Below are 20,656 nucleotides of genomic sequence, written 5' to 3' on the forward strand. Positions count from 1 at the left end.
AACCCAAAACTCCGTTATTAACCTGTGAACCAACACCGGCACATCCGGCAAAAACCCAGACAATCTTATAATACTTTAAAAAAAAAATTAAACTTCTCATATACTTTATAATTTTATATAAAAGAATAAAATATTTGATTTGTTATATAAACTAAACACATTGTATTTATGTTATGCATTTCAAATTATAAGTTTTGTAATAATCAATACTATTACAATTTTAATGTAGATAAATTATTTCTTTTGTTTAGAAACATACAATGAGTTAGACCTATTGATATGAGAGATAATATCCTATGTTAAATTAATACATGTTATTGTATACTCGTATCGTTATTTTAATTTTGATTAGTAATAAGGTTAACGTATGTATTTTGTCTTCTTTTGGTTCATACGTGTAGCTAAGGGGAGTTGTAGCTTAACTATGTGTGTTTTGCTTGAGTTAAGATAAATGATCGATTGGGAAATAAAACATATTAGTAGTGATCGAGTTAATTTAAGTAAGGGTCCCATAAATTGTGTTGCTATAATAAAGTTTAGTTATAATATTTGGTTAGTTATAATAGGCTAGTTTAAAAATGAAAGGGTGCAACAACTTTTTTAAGTAGATTTTTAAGACTCCTTCTCTTTTAATAGTATAGACTAGATTTTGATCCGCGTTTAAGAAGCGCGGGTATTTTTTTGTGACCGTAAACTCAATATTAAATGAATTTATCTTTATTATTAGATATCTAAAATATTTAAAACTGTTTTATTATTATTATTTCTGTCGGGTACAATGTTTTCATTGAGTTTTCATATCCAAATCAGACTTGTGGTCGAACCGTAAGATCTAATAACTCATATATAGTGGAATAGAATATAATAAAATGAATATAGTAAAAGTATTTGAAAATCAAAAAGACCGTTATTAACCCACTGAGAAAAAAATTTTTTTTTTTTGTTTTATAAATTTTTGATATATTAATATATATTTGACTTGTATAAGAAATTTCTTTTAACAAATATTGTTAAGTTTATTTATAAATATATTAATTATCAATCTACCAAAATAGTGAATCAAGTATTATTTTTTTTCTTTTTTTAATTTTCTATCAAACTATTATCAATTTTTTCAAAAAGAAAATCAGTTTGTGACAGATATTTTATTATTAGAAATCCATACAATTTAAATAATGTTACATTTATATGTATTTATGTATAAAATGGTCTTCATAATTTGAGATTTTGTAAAAAAAGGGTCTAAAGTTAATTTGGTTAATTTTTGTTTCTGTAACAAAAGTTAATTGGATTTATAATTTTTTTTTCTGAATGGGTTGTATCAGTTAAATTATCTTTTTTAAGTTAAACACTCAAAGCCCAATTAATAACATTTATTTTGCTGATAAGAAAGTGAGATTAAATAGGGATAACATATAATATATAAGGAAGACCAAAAAATAAAAAAAAATAAAAGGTCCAAACAAACTTTATAAGTAGATTTATCAAGAATGCTTCCCTTTTAATAGAATAGACTAGGTTAAGATCCGCGCCTTGGACGAGATGAACATTATATATATAAATTATTTTATATATTATATGTTTATAACATATTATGAAATAATAAATATATATTGAATAATTAAAAAGTCATTATCTACTACTTATATAATTAAATTGGTGCGAACATATAAATAAATTATATAAACCGAAAAATATTTTTTCTATTTGATATGATATATAATTAAATTTAAATGATAGTAATTTTTATATGGTATATTTTAATATTAATATTTATTAGATGATGCGTTTTGCTCATATTTTTTTTTATCATTTGTATCTGTTATAGCAAAAAGTCTAAATTGATCATAACAAATTTTTCATTGTGGGATTAATGGTTTAAGTAATTTATAATATTTTTAAAAATTAAATTGTCAATATTTTTCAAATTTTTATCAAAAAAATGTTTAAAGTAAATTTCAAAATTAAGATATTTATTTATTTTTATATGGCATATAGTTTAATTTAAAATGATATATATATTTATATATCTTTTATTTTTGATACTTATTAAATGAGACTTTCAACTTATATTATTTTTGAATTATTTTTATCATGTCATAACAAAAGTTTTAAATCATAGATCACAAAATTTGAATGTGAAACTTTTAACAGTTTTAGTAATTTATACTCATTTTTAAAAATTCAAAATATAATATATAAATATTTTTTTTAATTTTTATTATATGGTTACTATGATTTTTTTAATTTATTTTAATAGCTTAAAACTAAACAAATATAATTATAATACACACTTATTTTTATCAAATCTTTATTATTCAAAATCACTAATTGTCATATATACTTTATCCACATTAGGCAATTCCGTAATTTTATTTAAGGAAATAATGAAATACATTAATAATGTATTTATTGTAGTTTAATAAAAAAACTTATTATATATTTAGATGGAGCAATTCTCTAAGGATTCTAAGAATCATTATAGTGATGACACGTGGCTACAAAAAAATATTGCAATGTTTCTCAAATAATATATAGGGGATATATAACTATTAGAGTATTAGTGTTTAATGCCCAATAAAGTAACAAAAAAATATTTGACCATATCCTTTACGAAAATACAATATTTGACATATATATTATTTATATTTTGATGACTTTTGAATATATATATATACAATCCATAAATTTGAAATTTCTCATCATATATCCCATCATATATACACCACAATATGATAAAATAAAAATAAAATTTAAGATTTATTCAGTTTGGTTTTATCCTAAATAAACTATTAACTATATACCATTAAATAATATTTCTACATAAAAATAATATATGTTTCTATTTTGTTGTTTATGTATAAGAACCAACCATTAAATTGTTTATTTGAATTGGCTAACAATTGAAATTAGTTATAGTTTAAAATTTTAAATTTCTCAAATTCAATTGAAAATTTGGCATCATTAATAATCTCAATTGTTGACGGATCATTCATATGTAATTGAAACCATGACTAGAAATTTTATAATTATCTGTTGTTTTCAAAAACTTAGAAATCAGTGATTAATATAATGTTTCCCCCTTCAAAAACATTCTTCAAGTTGTTGAATATATTTACTATTAATAGAACCAACAAGTAGTTCATTCTGCAACCAAAATCAAATAAAACAATAAGGTAGTATACATAAACATTTATATAAACTAAATTGGGATATATTATTCGTGGGATTGTTGGTTTGCTTTACAATAGCAACAATGACAATAAGGACACAACAATAACATGAAACAGATATAAACAAATTTGTATGTATGAAAGACCAACCTTTTAATCTAGTATAAGGAAATTGAGATTAATGATTTCATTATTTCTTTTGGATTTTAGCTATCCAAACACGTAAAACTCTTCCAACTATTTTTGTTTATAACGTTTCATTTAAATATCTTCTAAAAATTTGTAACCAAGTAACTGCTTAGAACCTTTTTTTCCACCATTTTATTAGCTCGATTAGTGAAAATTATATTTTGAGAAATGCATGTCAGGAACTATTTATAGATTTTTAAAATCACTATTCAAGTTGAATCGTCACATTCTTCCAATTTAAAGGTAGTTATTTTCAAAAGATACTTATGAGAATAGTCACAATTTTTCATTTTTTAAAAGATATTTATATGAATTTTAGAAAATACACAACATTCCAACATTGAACTTTTAGAAAAAAACACAACCTCTTTGATATTTTTTAGAAAGAACACACGTTTTCAATTTAGAAAATACACAACCTTCCTACATTGAACTTTAAAAAAACACACAACATTTTTGACATCTTTTAGAAATGACACAACTTTTCAACATAAGTGAGATTCACAACTTTTGGAGTTAAATAAGATTGATATTGGTAGATATAAGTTAGTAACAAATAAGGAAAACCTTTTAACAGAAAAGGAAAAACACAAATATAAACGGTTAATCATATTTCTTTTTGAACATTATTGATTTTGTTTTGGAAGTAAATAATATGTGTTCCCTTCCGCTTTAACTTTTTTTTCAATATTTTAGTGATATTTATCGAATTACATATAAAGACACATATTATTTCAACATACAATATATCTAGTCTAATATTTTAAATAGATGCAATTCAAATCTATAAAGTTTAACCAGTATATAATATTGTACAATAAATTATTCTAGATAGCCGGTTCTGTTACTGATCTGCCATTTGTTTCTATGTTTGTTGTTTAATAGGAAGAGTAGGAACCTCTGGGAACAAGTTCAGGATGTCACTGGGTCTTCCTGTGGCAGCCACTGTTGTGCTGACAACACTGGACCCAAGAACCTTTACATCATCTCCGTAAAGGGTATCAAGGGTCGTATTAACCGTTTGCCATCTGCATGTGTTGGTGACATGGTTATGGCTACAGTCAAGAAGGGTAAACCTGATCTCCGTTAGAAGTTTGCTGTCATCGTTAGGCAGAGGAAGCCATGGTGCCGAAAGGATGGTGTCTTCATGTACTTTGAGGGTTTGCATATCTCTATGTTTTCATCTTAAATGACTTTGTGGGCAAATGGTTATATGAAATTGATATTTGTGGCTTTGCATACAATGCTGGTGTCATCGTCCATCCCAAGGGGTGAAATGAAAGGTAACAGTTGATCTAGTAGTGTTACAATAAACATCAAATTAACTTGTGACTTTAGCCTAATTAATCTTTTTTTTTGTATGTGTAATTTATATAGGATCTGATATCTAGTAGTGTTACAATAAACATCAAACTATAGGAAGTTTTCGAAACTGGTGGGATAAATTTTGGTAGGACTTTGTGAGGAAATATAGTTAAGTAGCCCAAACAAAAAATGTGTTTAAAACTACAAAGTTGGTGCACTCGAGACTTTGACGCTCGTAAGACATTTCGTCGTAAATTCCTTGTTATATTTACGTCAACTTTACGACGAAATATGTTTTTGTCGTAACAACTACGCTAAATTGCGTCGTGTTTACGACGAAACTTTATTGTCGTTGAAATTACGTTGATTTGTTTTTTCCTTGCAAGGGTCTCGTACATAAGACGTGCATTTACGAAGAATCATTTTCTTTGTTATTTTTCGTTGCTAATTTTGTGTTTTCTTGTAGTGTAAATTCGTATTACACGAGATATATGTTCCAATGAATTAGGTTTTGTAAACCTATACAAGACTCCTTTTTTCCATTCATATAATTTATCCTTATATAATCGAAAGCGTGGATTTTTTTTTTGGATTATAGACAAAAATTGATATGATTTAATATTTTGGGTTAGTTGTACATTATTATATTACAAAATTGCATTATCTCGAAGAAAAAAAAATTGTTTAAAATTAATATAATTTATGAATTAGTTTATTTGCGATTTTGTATATATGTATATTCTTTTCTTATATAACACTCTCTCTGTTTTTTTTTTTTTTTTTTATGAATTTATATAGGTTTCATCTGTGTCTTATAGTTCACATATGAATTTTCTCACGTGTTATTAGTTCAGGACTGCTAGCAAGCAATTCGGCCCATTTTCCTCATCTCATTTTGCAGCTCTTTTAAACATATGTTTAAGGGTCTAACTGGTTCAAACGCAGCGGTTGTGGTTGCAGAAGTTTGTGGATGCGGGCGGTTGCGGTTTCTAGCGGTTTTAAGAGATTTGTACGACTGGTACTGCTGTTAAAAATTGGTGTGTTTGCGAGTGACTTATGACCCCTGTTCGGAAACTCGCTAGACGCTACGCGTGCGGCACACATGGGCCTAGCGATTTATTGAAAAAGCGGAAAAAAATCGGGGAGTACGCGGGGAGGAATTTTTTGTACTTTTATACGTATAATACCTAATTTTTATGTATAATACAATATATTAATGAGTAATACATGTGTATGTATAAAATATCCTTGTACTAAAATTATAGATTTGTGAATAAATACCAAATTGATCACAAAAATATAATTTATATATTAGATGAATTGTGAGTAACAACGTTCAGTTTTGTATGTGGTCTGGTGGTATTAATATTGCTTTTAGTCAATATGTCTCAAGTTCGACAGCTCATTTTGTTTTTTTTTTCTTTAAGAGAATGGCATTTACGTAATTATCATTATCTTCTTCATATCCTTACATTTTCTATTCCTGCAATTCTTTTATCTTGTCACCATATCTTGCACTTCTACGAATGATTAGACTCTATTCAGCATCATTTAGTCTCGATTTGATCTTTATTGGAGTTGACAAATCAAAATCACAACTTGGTTTTGGTGGTTTTAACGATTTATACTACGCGGATTTAGATAATTAATCGCCGATTACTATTAAACTACGGTGTCTGCGGTCAAAACTCGGGTTGCCGGATAATGACACCGATCATGTCCAACTCGCCACGGAAGCTCACCGCACAACGCGTTCTCGGCCGCTTACTCGCCCAGGCGGGCGAGTTTTAGAACAGGGCTTATGACTGGTTAACTACCAAATACGGTAACAGTCAAATAATAAATTAACAATATTTATATTTAATATAATTATAAAAATATCAAAAATCGTAAAATTATAATAAATATAAAATTTATATTTAGAAAGTTATAATTTTAATTTTTGAAAATTTATTGAAATTGTTTTTATTATAAAATTCTATAATATTAATTAAAATATAATAGATATATTTTAATATTTTTATAATTTCAGTTTTAATTTTTTTATTAAATATTTTTACTTTTGTATATATATTGTTTAAAAAAAAAAATTTACCCTCCCGCAACCGCAAACGTTAGCTGGAGCCAGCTTTTGAATTTATGAGATTCGGAGCGGTTTGAAGCGGTTTAAGTGATTGTTGCAAACTGCCGACAACCGTTACCAACCGCAAAAGCTGCGTTTGCGGGTGGTAGCGGAAAAATCAGTCACCCTCTAAATATTATTCACAAAAGCACGATATTACATTGTGTGCATTTGTTTCGTGTGCAGTAGCCGGAAAACCAACCAACCGATGTTGTCAGACGTGTTTGTTATTTATAAGAATCAGACGGTGTTAAACAAGTAAACTAAGGAAGATAGATATGTATGTATAGTAATGTAGACAAATAAAATAAAATTTGTAAACATGAATAGACATGATAATTTGCTCAGTCTCGGCTATGGGAAAGTTCAACATATGTGCCTTCCTTGTGCATTTCACATAACAACTTGTGACTTGTGAGCACGAAGAATAGTATAGCACGTTAAATAAAAAATGAGCCCATCAACCGGAAACAACTAAACAATCCTTCAAACGAATGTTACGCGGCAAGGTGGCCACAATACCAGACCACTCAATCCTCCCACGAATATTTTCTCCGACCCTATCCAATGCGATCAGTTTACAGATAAGTTCACTCTTCGTGCAATCAATATTAGGTAGTGGCCAAAAAAACGCTATCTTTCCCTCGAATTCCTCCATTTTTTGAGCAGCAAATGAATACATTTCTAACTTCCCATCCTTGCCATCACGATCAACCACTCTTGTCCAAACCTTGAGCTTTGTGTTAAACCATATTAACCCACTCCACTGAAAACAAGCGTAGAGTACATTCTTTACCACACACAAGAACTTCACATAACTTAGCATCTCCGTTGCTTCATTTTTTATACCTTCTCTCGGACTATAGGTGCTGACTCTCCCATCCCTGCCCACCATATAAACCTTTTGCTTCATAGACACACTAAACTCCGATTCACATTTCACCTTCTCCTCGCCAGCGAAGTCCCAGGTCTGTGTTTCTGGATCAAACACTTCCACTTGGCTCTCTTCATCACTTCCTCCAATTACATATATCTTCCCCTCAACCACTCCCACAGCTACTTTGTACTCTGCCGACCCACCCACTTTCATGCTTGGAGCCGTCCGTAAATGACCAGATCGAGTGTCAAGGATCCAAAGCTTCGTGGAGGGAACTAAGATTCCACCAATGAAATAGATATCTGGTCCCACGGAGACTGCATAACCAAGACAAGGGCCCGGGACATCCGCCGACGACAGAGATCTGTGCTCCAACTGATAGTCAGTGGTCTTCTCACCCGGACGGAAAGTGATCCAGCTGTAGCTAGGGGACCGTGAAAACCTGCCTTGATAGAAATAATAAGAGAGGTAGACGGACTTGAGCTGGGATCGCAAACGGTAGAGTTCTGCCGAGCGCACGAGCGACCTTAGGGTTTTGGAGACCAAAGAGAGGTTTAGGTCGTAGCATCTCGGAACGCGGAATAAGCATTTCAATGCAACGTCGTCTGGCAACGACGAAAACGATGACGATGGCCGTGATTTCTTCGACGCGGAGGCGGTACAATTGACATCTTGATCGTATCGAGATAAAGAAACCTAATACAGTTTGATCATCTTATATATACTCCCTCCCGTAGAAAATCTTATTTTCTAGACTTTTTTGTTATACAAAAATATATTTTATACATTTTAAGGTACAACTTTGTATACGTTAAAAATATATATTGTAAATATTTAAATTTATTAAATATCACTGGTTGATAATTATTAAATTTTGTATAATAAAAATAATTAAAAACTTAATTACAAAATTTATTATATTCGAATTTGCGTAAATACACTAGAAAATTTTATTTTCAGAAACTGAATGATTAATTTCTTTTTAACTTTTAGTTGACAAATTTTTTTTAACATATTTTAAATTGAATTATAGGATGTTGTTATTCAATATATAATTATAGATATTTTGTAAAAATACTCTGCAAATAGATTTTATTTTTAAAAATACATTGTGTTTTATTTCTTTTGAAAACTACACTTTTTGTTAAGTTAAAATACTAAATCATCCTAACAAAAAAAATATATAACTACATTAAGAATTTAAATTTAATATTTGATTTTTTAATTTAAATGAAAAATAGTAAAAAAAAGTGAAAATAATCATACTTGAAGTCTTTAACTTGAAGATACAATTTTTTGTGTGAATCAAAAAATTTCACATACTTTGGAATTTAACAAATTTTGATGGAAAATTACCACAATCCACAAATACCACATTCATAGTACCATTTTTTATGTCTACACTAATCATTTTTACTCTTACTTTTAATGAAGGGTAGAAGACACTTATACCGGTTAACTAATCTAGACTTAGGGTTTAGAGTTGAGGGATGTGGTAAGATTTTTGGAATATGAAATTTATGATTCTAATAAACATATAAATAATACTTAAAAAATATAATTTTAAAAAAAATAGTTTCAAACATAATTTTCGATTTTCAAAAAGAAAATTTGGAAAAAAAAACTAAAAAAAAATCAAAAACAAATTCAAAAAGAAAAAAAAATTATAAAAAAGTTCGAATTTTAAAAAGTATAATTCGAAAACATAATTTTTTTATTTAAATAATAATTTATTATATATATAGAGAACAAGGGTATGATGACAAAAAAAAAATAGAGAACAAGGGTATATGAATCTTTTGCCACTTAATGAAGAATATATTTTTGAAAAAGTCATTTTAATGGTGGTAAAGAGGAAAAGTAGTCAACATGAAGTTTCCCCAATTTTGATCAAGTGCTATTGTGCTTTATGAGTTTTGAATATTTACCCTCTGTTAGAAATTTTGAACATACTCATGACTAATGCAACAATTTATGACCTCATGAGTTTTATTACTTACTGGAAAAAGTTTTTTTTATTATGACAAGTTCAATGTGATGATGAGTTTTAATATGTAAAATCTTACATAATGCATTACGAAAGTAATAATTTTTTCCATAATAATATATGTCTATATAAGATTAATAGTTCTTCAAATGATAAACATTGAACTTTTAAATTATTTTTCCATTTCTATATTTAAATTATTAAATCATTAGTATATCTTGGAAAATTACCACATATACTACATTCATAGTACCATTTTTTATATATACACTAATCATTTTTACCCTGACTTTTAATGAAAGGTAAAAGACATTTATACTTCTAGGATTAACTGATCTAACTTAGGGTTTAGAGTTGAGGGATAGGGTAGGGTTTTTGGAATATAAAATTTAGGATTTTAATAAATATATAAATAAATCATTAAAAAATATAAAAAAATTAAAAAATAGTTTCAAAATAATTTTTGATTTTCAAAAAGAAAATTTGAAAAAAAAAAAAGAATTTATTAAAAAGTTCAAATTTGAAAAAAGTGTAATTTGAAAACATAAAAAAAAATTAATTTATTTAAATAATGAATTATTATATATGTAGAAAACAAGGGTGTAAGAGTCTTTTGCTACTTAATGAAGAATGTATTTTTGAAAATGTCTATTTAGTGGTCGTAAAGATAAAAAGTGGTACCATGAAAGTGGTAAACATGAAATTTCTCCATATATCTTACCTCAATAATTTCAAAATTAAAATTTTATAAGATAATATTTAAATGAAATCTGATCAAAATGTCCTTTTACATATTGGTATAAAAGGGGATGTGTGTTGTGCGAGATGTGGATATCTCGAGGAATCAATAAACCATGTGTTTTTTGAGTGTCCTCCAGCGATTCAGGTGTGGGCTCTCTCCAAAATACCATCAAATCCGGCTATCTTTCCAACAAGCTCGCTTCTCACAAATATGGATCACCTATTTTCGAGAGTTATCCCGAAAATGGATGATCACCAATTTGCATGGATTCTATGGTATATCTGGAAAGGCAGAAATAATAAAGTATTTAGTAATATTGATATAGACCCCAGAGACACTCTTAATTTGGCGGAGGTCGAATCCACTCTATGGGCGGAGGCACAAATTCTGCATACAAAGGTGATACCAAACATAGAAGTGGGGACTTTACAATCAATACCAGGACGATGGTGTTTTGTGGATGCCTCCTGGAAAGAATGTGATCCAATGGCCGGACAAGGTTGGTATAGCACTTTAGAAGGTTTTGACGGTTTGATGGGTGCAAGGAATGTTAGGGCTCCTCTGTCTCCCCTTCACGCAGAGATGGAAGCACTACTTTGGGCTATGAAATGTATGAGAAACTTACGTCAATTTCAGGTTACATTTGCAACGGATTGTTCCCGATTGGTAAAGATGGTTTCGGAACCACAGGAATGGCCAGCTTTTGAAGCTTACTTGGCAGATCTCACGATTTTGAAGGCTAGTTTTCACAGCTCACAGATCATTCATATCTCGCGGACGCAAAATAAAAAAGGCGGACAGCCTAGCACGGAGTGCCAGGAGACAGCCGTCTTTCGTTGTCCATATGGATGCGGAGTTACCTTTTTGGTTTTTAGAGACTATATGAGTCTCTTTGTTGTTGTCAAAAAAAAAAAAAAAACGTATAGGAAAAGTGTAATGAGAAATTGCCACAAATACCACATTCATAGTACCACTTTTCATGTTTACACTAACCACTTTTACTTTCACTTTTAATAAAGGGTAAAATACAATTATACCCTTAGGGTTAACTAATCTAAATTTAGTTTAGAGTTGAGGGGGTGGGGTATAGTTTTTGGAATGTAAAATTTATGATTCTAATAAATATATAAATACTTAAAAAATATATAAAAAATAGTTTCAAACATAATTTTCGTTTTTCAATAAGAAATTTGAAAAAAAAATAAAAAAAAAATTCAAAAAAAAAAAAAATTTAATCAAAAAGTTCAAATTTGAAAAAGTATAATTAGAAAACATAAAAAAAAATAATTTTTTTTTTATTTTTTTTATTTTTTTTTATTTTTTATACATTTTTTTAAATTTTTTTTTTATTTTTTTATTTTATTTTTTATTTAAATAATGATTTATTATATATATAAATAACAAGGACATAAGAGTCTTTTGCCATTTAATGAAGAATGTATTTTTGAAAATGTATCATTAGTGGTGGTAAAAATGAAAAATGGTATTATGAAAGTGGTAAACATGTAAATTCCCCAAGTGTAATTTTCAAAAACAAATTGAATCAATGCATTTTTCAAATTTGATAACATAAACTGAGTATTTTCCTAATTATCCATTTATTATAACTAATGCTAATTATAAAAGTATCCTTAATAAATTTAAAATCTTATGTTTAGTTTCACTATTTTAGCTTTCTTTTAATATTGGCTTACAAAATACACATATATATATATAAATAAATATTTATAAATTCAAAACTTGGTAATATTATCTTTATAATTAATTCCATGATAAATTGGTAATATTTATATAATAAATTGGTAATATTTATAAAATTCAAAAATTGGTAACAACTTATTGTTGTCAAGTTGTGTTTAAATATTTGCAAATAAAACAAGTAATAAGTACGAAACTATGTTAGCTACTGGTTTCGATATTACTCATTACTTGCCAATAAAAAAACATTTTTGTTGTTGTAAGATTTAAGAAGTAAACAATACTCTTATACCAAAAAATTCATGTTTTTCCCATTCTTTTTTTTTAATAATATACACAAATGTTTCTTTCAAATGGAGTAAACAGAAAAAATTCTCGTGTTCTTATTAATAAATTATTATTTAGTAAACAGTTTTTGGAACTCAAAATTACTTACAAATAACTTAAAATAACCACAAATAGCAAATAATAAAACAGGTCAAATAACTTCTATATAATTCATTCTAGAGCAAGTATTCGAAATAATAAATATTCGATTTTAACAAGCCAAGTACAAGTCTAATTTTTTTTACTTATACAAGATAATTCAAGTATTAAGTATACACAAAACAGCAACTTGTGTCTAGCCCTCAATTTCACTTTTCAGAAGCATTAAATTGTTTGGGATAACTTGTATAAACAAGTACATAAAATCTAAAAAAAATTCTACATGTATTCAAATAAAAAAAAAGAAGCAAAATAGCAGTTCTTGTTTATCCATTCTTAGTCTCCTCTAGGTGGATGTTTGTGATTATTTTAACAAAGTTTTATCTCCTTTTTAACGCAATTTAATTATGCTTATTACGAACAATGAAAAATATTATATATATACAATTTTATAAATGACAATTCTACCAGTTTTATGAAAATTCACGTCCTGCTACACCACTATGAGCTGCCCTATAAAACTAGACATTATAATACTTTTTGCATCATATTAAAAATTCCTTGTAAATTTTTTTTTCCAGTAACCAATATAATTTATCTTTCATAGGGCTTGAAACTCATATCTTTTATTTTATAAGAATTAGTAAAAAACTCTTTTAACCAAATCCCTGGACCAGTAGATTCCCACTCACAAAATCTCTCTAACTCCTTCTTCTCTTTATATAAGTCCTACGTTATAAATGACTTATATATATATATATATTATTTTATTTTTTTGCATTAGTAACTTTGACTTGGTAACATTCAACAGTTACAATTTGTGTTTGCAGTAGAGTGAGTAGAAAGCCCAAAACCCAAATTTCACAAGAATCCTACTATGTATTAATTGAGAATTTATTTAAATGATTTTTACTTAGGTATCACTCATATAGAGAGTCTGAAAAAAATTGTTATAATTTGACTGGTCGATAATTTTTTATTTTTATTTATTTTAATTATGTTCAAGAAAAGAAATTATAAAGCCAGTAATGTTAGTTGCCAGAATATACATATTGATCTATATTAATCCTTGTTCTAAAACTCGGCCAAGTTGCCGATTACTCGTCCGATTAAACGTACATCAGAAGGTCACTGTGGCGAAATGGAGGTGATCGGTATGTCTAGGCGCTGAACCGTATAGTGAATGCGATAGCTGGAGAAATAGAGAAATCGCCGCTTAATTTTGTAAAAACGATTTGTCCAAATCTGATTAAGTATGAAAATATCAAAGTTTTTAGCAAGAAATAAGATTATACCTTATAAATCTTCTATACGAAGTTGAATCCGACAAGAATAGCTTCTTAAAATGGTGAAATCGTGGAAAAATTGAAGGCGGCTACGTGTTAGATCTGGAAAATAGCAGAAGAAGGTTGAAGACAAGGGTGAATTGGTCATTTTACTTTCATTAAACCTAAAAAAATAAAATGCCAACAGGGCGGCTGCCGCGATTCGAATCTGTCACATGCAGGAGTTACACGGAAGACACAAACCACAAGACGAGACTAAACCAATTTTTATTAAATGCAATTTACTTTATATATACGCGTTTACTTTAAATTTTAGTATCAAATTATCAAATATCTTTGATAAACATGTATTATACAAAAAGTTGTATTATATTTATTTAAAGTTTGATATTATACAAATAAAAATATAAAAAAAATTCCGCTCCGAGTACTCCTCGATTTTTTCCGCTTTTTCAAAAAATCGCTAAGCCCGTGTGTGCCACACGCGTAGCACCTAACGAGTTTCCGAACAAGGATATTAACTAATTAAAAGGTTGATATGAAATCATGATAATCAATTAGTTGCCTTAAAAAATCGTTAGAATTTAATTGGTTGATTATCAAACCAAATAATACAAGGAATAAAAGTTATATTCTGAAATTTATTATTAAGCACATGCAATAATATAATACAGTTTTGATGATAAACAAAATGATTTCGGAACAGAGTAAATTTAAGAAAAAGTAATCAAACATTTTACATCTTTCAACATTAAAAAGACGAATCATCTTATCATTTTTTTGAAGCAAAGTACAAATTTGATATAATACATATAAAAGAATATTAATGTATTTTAAAATTTTACTCTTATAAAAATTCATATCAATGATACAATATCAGTTATACAATTTTAGATTATAAATATTACTAAAATATATTTAAAATAGTTGGTAGGATTTAGTTAAAAATATATAGTTGTTTTCGTTAAAATCTATTGATTTTGAAAATTATTTATAATAATATTTTTAAAAATTATTTTCTCTTTGGATTATATAAAATTGAAGGAAAATACAAAATTTGTTTTATAAAATTTAACGTTACTCAAAACTTTCATGATATATCAATTGAGAAGTCACTTTAGTGACTTTTGCTTATATAACTCATATAGAGAGTTTGTGAAAAATTATTATAATTTGATTGGTTGATAATTTTTAATTTTTAACTACTTTCAAATAAAGAAACTATAAAACTAATTAATGTTAGTTGCCAATAACCCAATAATTACATATTGATTTATATTAACTAATTAAAAGGTTGATAAGAAATCATGATAATCAGTTAGTTGCCTTAAAAAATCGCTATAATTTGATTGGGTCATTATCAAACCAAATAATATAAGGAATGAAATTTATATTCTGAAATTTATTATAAAACAAATCCAATAATACGATACAATTTGGTAATAAAAAAATTAAATGTGAAAAAATATATTTTAAAACAGAGTAAAATTTAAGAAAAGTAATCAAACATTTTACATCTTTCAACATTAAAAAAGAATCATCTTATCATTTTTTTTGAAAAAGTACAAATTTGATATAATAAAAATCAAAGAATATTAATGTATTTTAAGAATTTAATCTTATAAAAATTCATATCAATGATACAATATCAGTTATACAATTTTAGATTGTAGATATTACTAAAATATATTAAAACTAGGTGGTAGGATTTTGTCGCAAACATATATGTGTTTTCGTTTAAATATATTGATTATGAAAATAAATTTATTTTTACTTTATTTAATTTAGATAAAGAAAATAATGTAACATAAGAACTAATTAAATATATCGCCAAACAGCCCAACCAATGTTATAAGTTAAAAAAAATACAAAATTAATCAAAAAGTATTTATACACCCTTCGTCTACAAATATCTACCACCTCAAAAAGTAATGGCAATATCCTACTATATAAAAGGGGCTAAATTGGGGCTTCCTAAGCACTGCCACATGGGCAAAAAAATTCAGAACCAATCAATCTGCCATGTCATCCCGGACTGGGCTTTTGAAATTAAAAAAAAATTAGTCACTTTCGCAGCCCATTTGACCCATCTCGCAGCCCAATCCCGAGCCTCTCTTGAAACCGTGTTGGTCGCAGCCCATTAAACCCATCGGGCAGCCCAATCCAGAGCTCTTGATACGGTTAGCAATGGAACGCCGTCTCGATCCCCTTTCTCTGAAATCTCAAAATCTGTGTTTTGTGTTTGAGTAGATTAGGGTTTCATTGTTATGGTTCTTTGACTCTACAATGTCCGTCTCCGCTAATCTTAAGTCTGCAAACACGATGATTCTTTTTCTCAATTCTTAAACCTTTCCTAACGTTCAATGTATTCTTCTTAATTTCGCCAATAAATGTTGTTCTCACTTAACCCAATAACAATGTCGACCTTTCTGTTTCCTTCCTATGCATCAAACCTATAAGTTGGAGCTCCTGCTTGCGGGGACTTGATGATCCTCCTGATTGAGGTAGATGAGTCCGGTTACATCACTGATTCTCGATAGTCCTTTGGCTGTAACACTTCCATCGCCGTTTCTTCCGTTGCTTCTGAATGGGTCAAGGTATCAGAAGTTTTGACTATTAATAGCCGGAGTCATGGAAAACGATGGATGGTCTTCTCCGATCCCCCGCCAATTTCTCTCCTTTATCTCCGATCACGTTTTTGGAAAGATCCGCCAAACCTTACAGAAACCGAACCAGTGTTGTGTTTGGTTCCGTCGAGCACACTTGGCTCCAAACTTATCACCGTTGTCTCCGTCTTGCATCTGCGCTTACTCAACTAGGAATATCTCCCGGCGACGTGGTTAGTGTGCTCTAATTTTCCAGGGCAAGCGCAAAGCATCTTCCCTTGCCTCCGGTCAAGCTGCATTACAGTATGCTTGCTGAGGACGTCATCAAGTCTGCTGTCAAAAACTACAAGAAGAATAAAGCATTTTCTGATCCAGCCGTGGTTTGATTCTACTGATGATGGTGATGATTAATTTCATCTGAAGAAAACTGTTGTGTTTGTGTGTTTCTTCCTTCTGTTTGCTTCCAGCAAGTAATTCATGATGTTTATTAGCTATTGAATTTGCATGTGCTGAGCTTTTTTTTCTTTTGTGTGGAACGGTTGCAGTGTCATTTCATGACATGACTAAACATTTACCAGTATAACCATATTTCTTGCTATATTTGAACATGTGAACTTATTTCACGTTGGATTGGTTGATTCTTGAACTCCATCTGATTCTTCATGGTAGATAAAGGACAAACAAACATCTAGGTTTAGATGTTCGATGCATTTATGTGTTCGTTTCTTCCATAGATTGTCCGCCTTGGATGGTTCTCTCAGGTGGTCGTTGGCCGGCTCTTCGTTTCTGGGATTCAGGAAACATCAAGAAAAATGAAGAGTTTATGGGTATCACCCTCCTGCTTCTATATGCAAGAGTCTTAAGGATACACTCCCGTGCTATATTTCTTTTTAACGCAAACCAGTACACATCTTGCGACTCATATTAGAAAAGCTTTTCCATCTATAAGAAATTATTCATAATCAATGTTGCTGTCTCGCTTATCAAAAAATTGTTTCTCTTCACAGCTTGGGTGGTGCCATTACGGACGTTTTCCACGGGCTGAGACAATTGGAGAGATTGAAAGAAAGAACTTGCTTCAATTGGAGATCTTCATACATACCTCTCCAAGTCAACCGATAAGGTCACTATGACTACCATCCTTTTTAAACGAATACTATATCTATTCAGAACCTGACAAATGATGTCTTCTCAATTGTTGTTGTCAGGACCCAGGAAAACTGTCCTATTATACATATGATTTAAGTTTCAATGTTCATAAGTAGCTTTGCCCTGTGAAGTTTTTGTCATAAAAGAATTTTTTTCACTGCATTTTCATAGAGGAAAGATTTTACTGTATCATCAGATAATGTCAAATCCTCTCTTATTGACAAATAATAAGTGTCAAGGTTGTCTCATCCAAAAGAAAAAAAAAGAGGTTCTCTCATCCTATTAGTGTCCCTAAACATCCATATTAAGGCTGTGTTTAAGTTTCTCAGGGACCATGCTTCTATTGGTGTTTGGCTTTACCAGAGAAAAATAGATGAATGAAAGTTCTTGAGAACTGGGAAGTGCATTCTGGTCGCATCACAAAGCTCTACACATTACCACTAAAGGTTTCAAAAGCAGTGAAATTCTTCAGGTGGAGGGTGGGTTTGGACGCAGCTTGGGAGTTGCAGTGAATATGGTCTTTACACGGATTTTGAGAAAATGGCTGGAATTCAGAAGAAGAAGGTGTTGATTGCAGATCTTCACACCTACATATCCAAGGCCAGTGACCATGTGTCCATAACTTTGTATTCCTATTACGGCAAATCTATTTAATAAAACATGTCCCTACTAATATTTCCTGTAATCTCCTTTGTGAAGAACCACAAAGCTCACTTCCTGTGTTAAGCTTAGATCGTACGTCTCCTAAATAATCAAAGCTCAAGAAATATTTAAGTTTGAATCCGCACAATACACTCTTAGTGCTCTGTTTCTGGTACTCGAAACCTAAATGATGAAACTCACCAAAAAGATGCAGTTATACTAAAGGGAACGATTGTAGCTATTTGCAACATGAAAAAAACAAATCCATCGAATTCATGCATAAATGAAAAATACCTCAAAAACATTATAATGGACTAAGCACATAGAATCATATAAAGACCTTATTGTATCAACTTAACTTTACAGCCTTATCGAGTTATCGTAATCACATACAAACTTTAGCTTAAAATATTTTTTATATCTAAATATATAGTATTGAAACTAACGTTTTTATGAGTTGTACCATTTATATGTATGTATACTGCATAATCAGGTAAATATGCATCAAGGAGATTATTAAAGGTTATTTGAGCTTGAGGCAACATGAAAGGGCGACACAAGTGTTGCGTATAACTAGAAATATATTTACGTTAGCATCAAACTTGAATCTACCAATAATCTCAAACGAATACAAGTATACAACACATGATTCCCTCCTCCTACCTCTCTCCTTCATTGCATAACAACAAAATTCGGAATGCATCAAATCAAAAAAAATTGTCACTCTCATATAAATAAATAAAGCATCAACTAAAAACATAAACCCGCGCTTGCGCGGGGGCAAAGCCACTAGTTAAATTTAAATTTTTAAAATTTTAGACGAATCTGAGTGTTGAAAATATATTTAATCTTTTAAATTTAGATACAGAATATAACATAACATCTAAATTTTCTAAAATCTATTTATATCCGCGGATATCATCTACCTAAATTAGTCAAACTAGAAGGAAAAAAGAGTATAACAGTCAATTAGAAGATTTTTGGACGCGCTCCTGAATAAATGAAAACGCGGATAAAGTAAAAAGGCAATCAGGTAGTTTCCACTTTCCTCTTTTCCTAGTGAGAATCTCTCTCTTCTCTCTATAAATTAGAACACCTGTTCCGTGTTAATCTCCCATTACCAGTTCCTACCTTCCACATTCTCCTCTCCATCCTTCTCTTACCAAAAACTAGGGTTTTTTTTTTTGTTGCTGTTGTTGTTGTCCTTGCTCGATTCCACGATTCTCTGATCAATCCTCTCTGTTATTCTCAACCTAATCAGAGAAAAAAAAAACATGTCTATACTCGAAACTCTTTCTCTGGAACCAAACCCCAAAAGAGAGAAGATCGAACCGGTGTTCAACGAATCGTTGCCTTCTACCACATGTCTTCACTCCTTCGCTTGTCACGGAGTCTGCACAGCCTGCAATTCAATGGTCGAAAAACGCCACTTCAGATCATTCCACTATTTCTCCGACGGTCTACAGATACGCCACGAGGCCTTGGCCTTAGCCAAACGTCTCACAACTAAGTTCTATTGTACGGGCGAGAAGAAACTCCACTTAGTCCTTGATTTAGACCATACCCTTGTCCACACCACAAGCGTTCCATCTCTCACCGAAGCGGAGAAGTATCTTATCCAAGAAGCGGGTTCAAGACACGATCTCTGGCTGTTGAAATCAGACGAAGATCCCGTCGAACGCTTGGTAAAGCTACGTCCTTTTGTCCACGATTTCTTGGAAGAAGCACACAAGATGTTCAAAATGTATGTTTACACAAAGGGTAACCGCTATTACGCTGAATCAGTCTTGGAGATGATCGATCCGAGGCGAATCTATTTCGGTAGGAGAGTGGTAACGAGGGAGGAGAGTCCTTACTTGAAGACGCTTGATTTGGTTCTGGCGGATGAGCGTGGTGTGGTGATTGTGGATGATACGCGTGATGTGTGGCCTGATCACAAGAGTAACTTGGTTGAGATTAGCAGTTACGAGTATTTCAGGATGAGCAATGGCCAGTGTTCAAAGCCGTACTCTGAGGAGAGGGTAGATGAAAGTGAATGCAACGGTGGGTTGGTTAATGTTTTGAGGTTATTAAAGGAAGTTCACTGTGGATTCTTTAGAGTCAAAGAAGACTTGGAGTCAAAAGACGTGAGGTTGCTGCTACAAGAGATTGAATTCAATCGTGGTGTACTATACTAAGAATCTTTTATTCTGTAGTAACTTCATTTAAGCATTATAAACTATGTGATCTCGTTCATATGTAAGAACTTTGCAAAGTTATTTTGAATGGGAAACTTTAAAGCATATTCCATATGAGGTGAATGTGGGTATTTTACTATGTTTCTATCGCATTAATCCAATCTAATCCGCAAAGTCAAATGAAGTACAAAGCATTGTTTTCAGTATTTACTTCTACTTATACAAGCAAAAAAAAGGACTAATAGCTTATCAGACACGCTGAAACGTACCAGTTTTT

The 20,656-nt window shown here is 30.1% G+C and overlaps 2 protein-coding genes across 2 annotated transcripts; one reads left to right on the top strand and one right to left on the bottom strand.

Annotated features, from left to right (window-relative positions):
• Positions 1–7,249: 7,249 nt before the first annotated feature.
• Positions 7,250–8,234, bottom strand: LOC111215927 (putative F-box/kelch-repeat protein At2g41360). The gene is made up of 2 exons (XM_048779113.1): positions 8,164–8,234; positions 7,250–8,108 (listed from the first exon to the last, which is right to left on the bottom strand). Exons 1-2 carry the CDS (start codon positions 8,232–8,234, stop codon positions 7,250–7,252), a joined length of 930 nt encoding a protein of 309 aa, XP_048635070.1.
• Positions 8,235–19,005: 10,771 nt separating this feature from the next.
• LOC125608869 (RNA polymerase II C-terminal domain phosphatase-like 5) lies at positions 19,006–20,518 on the top strand. The gene has a single exon (XM_048779431.1). It carries the CDS (start codon positions 19,477–19,479, stop codon positions 20,377–20,379), a length of 903 nt encoding a protein of 300 aa, XP_048635388.1. The 5' UTR covers positions 19,006–19,476; the 3' UTR covers positions 20,380–20,518.
• The last annotated feature ends 138 nt before the right edge of the window (positions 20,519–20,656 follow it).

The sequence above is a fragment of the Brassica napus genome, chromosome A5 (assembly GCF_020379485.1).
Source record: "Brassica napus cultivar Da-Ae chromosome A5, Da-Ae, whole genome shotgun sequence".
NCBI classification, from domain to species: Eukaryota; Viridiplantae; Streptophyta; class Magnoliopsida; order Brassicales; family Brassicaceae; genus Brassica; species Brassica napus.